At 33.2% G+C, this 8,975-nt stretch overlaps 1 protein-coding gene across 1 annotated transcript in view; it reads right to left on the minus strand.

Annotated features, from left to right (window-relative positions):
- The window catches only part of LOC107469123 (chaperone protein dnaJ A6, chloroplastic), a 4,553-nt gene extending 383 nt beyond the window's left edge, over positions 1–4,170 (minus strand). The window contains 9 exon segments of the mRNA XM_052255313.1: position 1; positions 3–661; positions 747–827; positions 911–959; positions 1,308–1,350; positions 2,106–2,163; positions 2,287–2,425; positions 3,251–3,478; positions 3,843–4,170. The exon segment at position 1 is cut by the window's left edge and continues 383 nt beyond it. Coding sequence (XP_052111273.1) covers position 1; positions 3–661; positions 747–827; positions 911–959; positions 1,308–1,350; positions 2,106–2,163; positions 2,287–2,425; positions 3,251–3,357 — 1,137 coding nt within the window. The 5' untranslated portion in view covers positions 3,358–3,478; positions 3,843–4,170.
- Positions 4,171–8,975: the final 4,805 nt, after the last annotated feature.

An 8,975-nucleotide genomic window follows, 5' to 3' on the forward strand; every position in this document is an offset into this window, starting at 1 on the left:
TGCCGGGTTGAGTCCCAGCCGGGACTTTTAAATCCACCATGCCATCTACAGTAGGAACCTTGATTGTAGTTCCCAAGATAGCATCAATATAAGACACCTTGGAGGTGTACAGAATGTTGGTGTCATCTCGTTTGAGGACAGGATCTGGGATAACTTCGATAACTACAAAGAGGTCACCAGGTGCACCGCCACGTCTTCCAGCATTGCCTTCATTCCGGACTCTTAAACGGCTACCAGAATCCACACCAGGGGGAACCTTCAGACTTATCCGTTTTGTTTTCCTCACACGACCATCCCCAGAACATGTGCTGCATGGTGTTGATGTTTCTCCGGTTCCATTGCAGGAAGAGCAGGTCATAGACTGCTGAAAGATGCCTAGAGGGGTCCTGGTTGATGAGACAACACGACCTTGACCGCCACAAGTGCTACATCTGGATGACTTGGTCCCCGGTTTAGCCCCTGAACCATTGCAAGTTCCACAGCTATCTAACCGCCTAATCTCTATCTCCTTTTCTACTCCAAAAACTGCTTCTTTGAAGTTCAAAACGAGACTGTAATATTCATCTTCACCGTCAATTGCTCCATTCCAAGCACCTCTTGAACCCATGCCACCCATGCCCTCAAAAAGCGTTTCAAATATATCAAAAGGACTGCTGAAATCCTGAAATCACAGATAAATTTCTTTCTGAGAATTGAGAAACATGCATGTGATGATAAATACTTCATCATTGTCAAAGGTTACCTACCCCCATGCCCATTCCTGAACCTTTAAGCCCGGCCTCTCCATATTGATCATATATCGATCGTTTCTCATCATCTGATAAGACCTGCAAAATAGTTAAAATTTAGACCACTATTTACTACTAAACATGAATAAATGCCACTAACACTAGAAAATCTATAGCTTTACCTCATATGCATTGCTAATGTCCTTAAATTTCTGTTCTGCACCAGGATCTCTGCAGCATAAAGTGAATACAGAAGTGTTCAGCTATAAGCAAAATTTATCGCATGACTCTGATCGACATAAGAAACCAACACAACTAGCAAAACTGGCATGTGATGGGGTTCTTGATCAAAAGATTTATCCAATAAGCAGTTGAGGTATTATACAAAATACCTTTTCTTTCTTTAACTAAGGACAATCTACAAGCATTATAGCATAGGACATTCAAATTTCATTGTCCAGAGCAACATTAAAATAAGAATATAAATTTAAAAAAAAAATAGGAGATGGAACAAAGCAATTAAGCAGAGGGAGAATGTAAGAAAGTAGATGGTGATTAAAACAGATGGCAAAAACTCACTTGTTCACATCTGGATGATAATTCCGGGCAAGCTTCCGATAAGCTGAAACATAAAAAGTATAGCAATTTGATATTGCAATCACACAAGAAGCAATAAACAAACAAAATGTGCACAATGAAACATAACATACACACTTGATAATTTATCAATTACAATCATCTCGCACTAGCTCTTATAACTGAACTGACAGTTTGCAATCTTGCCAAATAAAATTAAACTTTCTTGGAGAAGACAAAATCCTACGTTAATGAAAACCTTTCAACAAAGTAGCTCTCAAGTCTTAGCAACAAGCTTATGTAATACATCACTAACAAATCCTTCACAGTTGACCGATATGACTACTCTTTTTCCGTTCCGGGGTATTGGCAGACTCCTTTGATAGTTTTAAGTTCTAGTGTACATTTGGCTGAGGGTAAAAATGGGGCAGTAAGTTCTACAGGTGAGCTCCATGTGTAATTTTAGTCATGGAACTCATCCATGAAAATTTTCACCTCATTTTAACCCCAACCAAGCATACCTTGAGATTTCCTGTTCATTTCTAGTACTTGTATACTTCACGTGTATTTTAGGTGCACCTTTTTGAGTTATACAATAGGGAATAAGAATTTACTATTTAATAGATTCAGTGTTGTAATTGCTTTCGCTTTATATCGACACCATTGCCCACCTTAAGAAAGTGGCTATCGATAAAAATAAGTCAAAAGACACAATTAGGTAATAAAACAAGAAATTTGAGCATATCAGTTAAAAATGGTGGAAGTTCAATCGTATTAGACAGCGGAAGCATGGAATAATACCACTCTTAATTTCAGATTTACTAGCATTTCTTGACACGCCAAGGACGGAATAGTAATCCTGCATATTGTAATGTTAAAAGGGAACAAATTAGCGTGAAGGACTAATTTAGTAAGGCACAATTGTATTAGAAAAACCCAAAAGGCAGTGTTACTTAGAAATGCACAAGTAATTCAAACTTACTGTTTCTGCTCTAACTATCAACCTTGAACCCCTTCGGTGATATGTCTGAGATGAACTCATGTTAAATAGTGCACGTGAGGAATCCCGGGAGAAAAAGCTTGAAGCTGGGGCCGCTATAAAGCTCACCCTGCTTGTAACACTGTAGGAAGTAATACACAAATACACAAGTTAATTGGAGTACACTCTACAACACAATGAACTATGCTCAAAGAAAGTGTATCTATTAAACAAGGACGAAGCTAGTCCATTGGGAGCCATTTAATATTAAGAGTTAGTAGTAATTATAAAAGAAATGAGTAATTATTTCATCTCACGGAAAAAATACAAAGGACAACATCGTCTCTCAAGATTCGGAAGTTGACAAATTAGTCAATCATCATTCAGAAAAGGGTGACAGATAAGTCATTCCATACGTATACATGAGAGGACTAATATGTCCCCGCTTTTTTGAAATGGTTAGAGACAAACTTGTTTGGTAAAATGATTGAGTGGAATGAATTTGTCACGTTTAAATCTTAAATGACTATTTTGTCTCTCGTATTTTAATCAAAGACAATATTGGGGGGTTTACTCTAAAAAAGTTTACAAGTTATGTCAAAATTTGGCGACCGCCACTGTCACTCCTTCCACAAAGATCCACCACTGCTATTAAGTAAGACATTGCATTATATTAAGATTTAATATCAGGTAGGATAAAAACAGCACCTAGCTCTGAGAATCTGTGACAATACACAAATAATAAAACTACTATGCACGACAATTACAGTAACAAAATTACATCTTCTCCAAAGCTTATTGTTATATCACATGGATACTATGATAAGGAAAACATGTTAGAAGTTATTTAGCACTTTTTCAATTCAAGAGCATCATCATGATTAACAAGGAATAGTGGCAGAACACCTCAAACCAATTGTTAATTGTATTCCATATAACAGATATATCTAACCAAAGGAGAACTCACTTGTGGCTGGATGACGTAGTCTTGCTTACTATGCTGGATCTTGCGAAAACCTGAGGACGAATTCCCCATTGAGTTGCAAACGTACTACCAAAATGTGTAATTGCCATCCGATATAATTTTCACTATTTCAGCAAGCCAATACACTGATAATAATCAGTATAAGAATACTTAACCAAGCTCTTCAACAACAACCACCACCACCACCAATCCTTAACGAAATTCTTCAATCTGCAAAAAGTAAAAATGAAAATTTCATTGAGAATTATCAATTATGCCATAAATGATATGAGAAAGTCTGAAAAACCTACAAGCAATTGCAGTAGCAAAGCAAATTTCACCCACAAAAAATAAACAAAATAAGAATCCAAGGTTTTACAAACAGAACAAAAGTGACGAGATATATAACAACATATACCGTAAACAAAATTTCAAATTTCGCATGAGCAAATAATACTAATAATAATAAAAGGAATACGAAAGTTGCAATTAGTGAACTAAATAGATAAGCAACGTAATTTCTAACAGAAAAGAGGGTCAATTTATTTAACAACAAAAAACGAAGAAATGAACAAATAAGAAGAACAAAACTAACTACGTAGTTCCCAATACACAAGGACGAACCAGGTGGCTGAGTCTTGGTTTAAGCGTAGCTCGCTACTACGGTGTGGCGCGTGATGTTATCACTAGAGAGAAGATAGTGTTGTGGCGCGTGGAAGGTTGAAGGATGAGGAGGGCATAGCGTAGTAATGCTGCGTGTGTGTATTTGTGATGGGAGTTGGAAACGGAACTCTCCAATTACTACACACCAAAGCAAGCAAGGAATGAAGGAACCGGGTGGTGGAGTTTTGTTTCGGTTTTTATTACTTGAACTGCTTAACTTATTATTGTTTAGTTAATTCTAGAACCCTAACGCCTTCTCTTATTGCTGCAAATCAACTACACATTTTCGGCCACTTGAATTTTCGGAATTTTCCATAAATAAAATATGGATTTAACTAAATACTTAAACAGTAGCTTTAGTGCGGTTGTTAAAATAATAATAATTTTTTAAGATTTTTTATTAGTGTTCGAAGAACAATTTATTAGAAGATTTAGAAAATATTTAAATTATTTAATAAATAAAGCTTACATTAATACTCAAAATTTAGGAGTCACCAAAAACATCTTAACTTCAGGAATCAGGAGTGGTGGCATGCTATCCGAATATTATTATACTTTTTTTTCCTTTCTAAAATACTAATAATTGTTTAGGAATTCAAATGCATTTAATATTAAGGTAAATCACATATATAAACCAAATTCAAACAGATATTACATAATTCTACTAAAAGAAAAATGTTATAAGGTTCTATCAGAAAGAAATTTTCATGTAATTCGAACGAGACTAATTCGAATTACAAAACCCACAATAATTCGAATCACATAAATTTAAATTAGTCAAAATCAACTAATTCGAATTGAGCCAATTCAAATTATGTATTTGTTGTATCTATGAAGTAATTCGAATCACATTGATTGAAACTATAAAGAAGCGTGACTCGCACCAATCAATCTAATTCGAACTAGCATTGTTTTAATACACATAGTAATTTGAATGGGTCTGTTACAAATTTTTATAGTACTCTTACCATTTTTAAATTATTTTTTAAAATTATTTTGCATAGAATAAAATATTTTTTGATAAAATAATTTTTTTAAATTACTACACATGGAATAAAAAAATTTTTAAGAGTACTATAAAAATTTGCAATGTCCTAGTGACTTAAGTAAGTAAATGATAAAAATATATATTTTTAATTTTTAAATTATTATAAAATATGTAGAGTATTTTATTTAAAATTTGAGTACATGCATGTATTTACCTAAGTTATTAGGATATTACAAATTTTTATAGTATTTCTAACATTTTTTAAGTTATTTTTTAAAATTGTTTTACATGGGATAAAATATTTTTTGTGATATAATTTAAATAAATTTATAAAAAATTAATAATTTAAAAATTAAAAAATATATATATTTTATTCCATACAAAACAATTTTAAAAAATTTGTTAATGCCATTGTTAAGATAATAATATTTTTTTTAGATTTTTTATTAGTGTTCGAAGAATAATTTATTAAAATAAATTACCATTTGTACCTATAAAAATTTAAAACGCTGACAAATGTACCCACAAAAAAAACAAAAATGACTTTGTACCCATAAAAAATAGATTTTTATAGACAAATATATCCAAACCTTAAAAAATTATTTAAAATTCCAAATTTACCCTTTAAAAATAATCTAATTTTAATTTATAATTTTATTTCCCACCTTCTCTTCCCCAATTCCAAACCCTACGTCCCTACCACCGTTCTCATTCCTTGCTACCACCATAGCCATCAACATCATCGACCCACCGTTCTCCCTTTTTGACGTTTCTGCCTCTTCCTCAACAGCTTCTTTCTCCTCTCATTGTCAACATCAACAACCCCATCCTTATTAAGGTTTTTTAAATCTTTCGAATTTTCAAAATTTTCTATCATTTCTCACTTCTCACTGGCGCCACTCACGAAGGGTGTAACCTTTCTCCAATCTCATCTCTGTAGGCGTTGGAAGCATTGGTTCGTCTGAGACGAAAATGCTATCGGTTGTCATTACCATTTTCTGCTACATGCACCAGTTCGAAGGGAGACTGCAAGTAACTTGGATCCAGATCGCTAAATTTGAAGATGTCTGGTGAAGAAGACGGAGAAGTGTGGTCAACGACAGAGACATTTCCGCGGGAGAAGCTGAAGTAGCCGCTGTATCCGGAGAAGTTGTCTTCGTTGGCGTGGTTTTGGTGGTGATCGGAGTTGACGCTGAAGGTATCAAAGCAGACATGTCTTCTGTCTCTATGTTGTTTTTGTTCTCTCTCTTCTGTATAAAGATGGGTGCTTCGTTTGCTTAGCTTAATTGAATAATTGTATTTAGAGAAAGAGAGAGATGCTGTTAAAAATTAGAACGTTTATTTGACAAATAAATATTACCAACAGCGTTCATATCTGCGTTCCTCAATCGCGGGTCCTTTTCTCCTTCACTTTGAATTTTTTGTGTTACTGATTTGCGGGGTGCCTCATTTTTTTCAAAGTTTGAATTTTTTTTTTCATAATTGATGAAGAGGAGAATGAGTCTGGAGAAGAGATAGATGAAGACGAGGGGGACGATGATGATGCTGTTGAGGTGCATGAGATTGAAGACAACGATGATGAAGATGGGTTGAGTATAATGGCGGCGGAAGTGGTGATGATGTTGATGGCTATGGTGGTAGCAAGCCAACGGGTTCAGGGTTGAGCCTATTGTGGGGGGATGATGTGGAGGAATAGAGGGCAGTTTGGACATTTTAAATAATTTTTTAGGGTTTGGATAGATTTGTCTCTAAAAATCTGTCTTTTGTGGGTACAAAGTTATTTTTGTTTTTTTATGGGTACATTTGTCAGTGTATTAAACTTTCATGGGTACAAATAGTAATTTATTCACTTTATTAAAAGATGAGGAGTGCTACACATACAAGTCATTTGGTTTACAAGTCATACAAATTGGGAGAAACTTAACAAAAACCACGCTGGCCCATATACGATTTCTATGGCGTGCTTCGCGTTCCTCCTTCTCCTGCTCCTCTTCCTTCTTCTTCTCCTTCTTCTTCTCCTACTCTTCTTCTTCTTCCTCCATAAAAATAAGTTTCTTTTCAAATTTGTTCGATCTCCTTCGTGCGTTCTCTCTTTACCTTTTCATTCGTTGTTTTATCTGCGTTTATTATTGGTATTCTTGCTTCGTTTTTTTTCGATTTTCACGGTTTCTGAAATCAAGTTTTGAAATCGTTTTGAAGATAATGGAACTTCAGAAATACACCCAAACGATTATAGAAATACACCCAATTGATTACAGAAATACACCCAAACGGTTACATAAATACACCCAAATGGTTACAGGAATTCACCCAAACGATTATAGAAATACACCCAAAGGATTACAGAAATACACCCAAAGGATTTAAAAAATATACCCAAAATTCGTTGAAGTACACCTTATGCATAATTCAGAACTTTTACTCTTTCTCCTCCTCATTTTCTGCTGCTTCTTCTTCTTCATTTTCTTATTTCATATTCTTATAATTCTTTTTGGGAGGAAAAAATCAAACAAAGAAGAAAAAAATACATAATGTTACAAAATCAAAAGAAAAACGAGGAGAAACACGACAATGAAGATGAAACACTTCAAAAACGAAAAAGAAGAAGAAGAGGCACGAAAAAAGATAAAGAAGGAGAAGAAAAAATAAATAAATAACTTATATGACTTGTATGAAAAAACGCTTATATATAAAGAATTTCTTTTAAAAAGATTTAGAAAATATTTAAATTATTTAATTCTTAAAATAAATAAAACTTACATTAATACTCTAAATTTAGGAATCACCACAAAGATCTTAGCTTCAGGAATCAGGAGTGGTGGCATGCTATCTAAATATTATTATACTTTTTTTTCCTTTCTAAAATATTAATAATTGTTTCGGAATTCAAATGCATTTAATATTAATTTAGTAGAATAAAAATTATTTTGACTCTAAAAAATTAGAATTTTCACAAATAAAAAGATAAAAATAATAAAATAATCCTTTAAAGATATGTTTCATTTGATAAACATAATCAAACGTGTAATAAATTTACTTATATATTTATATGCATTTGATTTATTTTGTCAAATAAAATATATTTTTTATATAGTTGTCAGAATCAAATTAATAATTGAACGGATCAAATTATTGGATCATTAGGTTTAGAGATGGCAACGAAAAAGGGTTAGGACGGAAAATACCTTCTCGCTTCTTGTTTCCGTTCATAGATTTGTTTCCCGTCCCTACTTCAATCTTTGTCGTGGGAGAATATTGTCCCCCATTCCCATTTTTCGCAGGTCACATTCTTCATCTTTCTATATTGATTATTTATATGAAAGTTCTAATGAAAAATTAAAAAAAAAATCAAAAAATCAAAAAACATTATCACAACATACAAGGATACAGTCACACAGCAGTAAAAAGGAAAAAAGACGTCGCAGTAATAGACAATGAGGCGGCGAGGAGGTAATGACACGATGAACACTGAACAAGAATGGCGAGAAGTATAATTGTGACATTGTGAGAGATTGGAATTTGTGAGTTCTAGCCTTTTGGGATGACTGAGGAGTGGGATGGCGCAGTGTTAGTATTATGGAGAGAAGAGAAGACACNGGCGGGGATCCCTACTCGGATCCCAACGTCTGTCACGGGAGAATTTTCGCCCCCATTCCCATCTACGTGGAGAAAATTCTCTATCTTCGAGTCTCCATTTAGGGCGGTTTCTACGGCAATCCCGTGCTTCGAAAAATTTTACCATCCTTAATTAGGTTATTGTTTTAACCAGTGAATCACGGATTAAACCGGTTGATTCGGTCCAACATAAATAAAAAATATAAAATAGTAAAAAACTTAAAATTAAAATTTAAAATATATATCTTTAATAATATTCTAAAAATAATCAAATCATTCTAAAATAATACAGAACAAAAATAATAAATATTTTATTATTTTTACTCTATCATAAGTATTTTTATTTTATTTTTATATTAAAATAACTATTATTTTCAAATTTTAATCATTCTTTAATTAGTGTATATCTATTAACGATTATACACTATAAGTATTTATTGAAAAAATTAATACTAATATATA

This window comes from Arachis duranensis, chromosome 10 (genome assembly GCF_000817695.3).
Source record: "Arachis duranensis cultivar V14167 chromosome 10, aradu.V14167.gnm2.J7QH, whole genome shotgun sequence".
Classification (NCBI taxonomy): Eukaryota; Viridiplantae; Streptophyta; class Magnoliopsida; order Fabales; family Fabaceae; genus Arachis; species Arachis duranensis.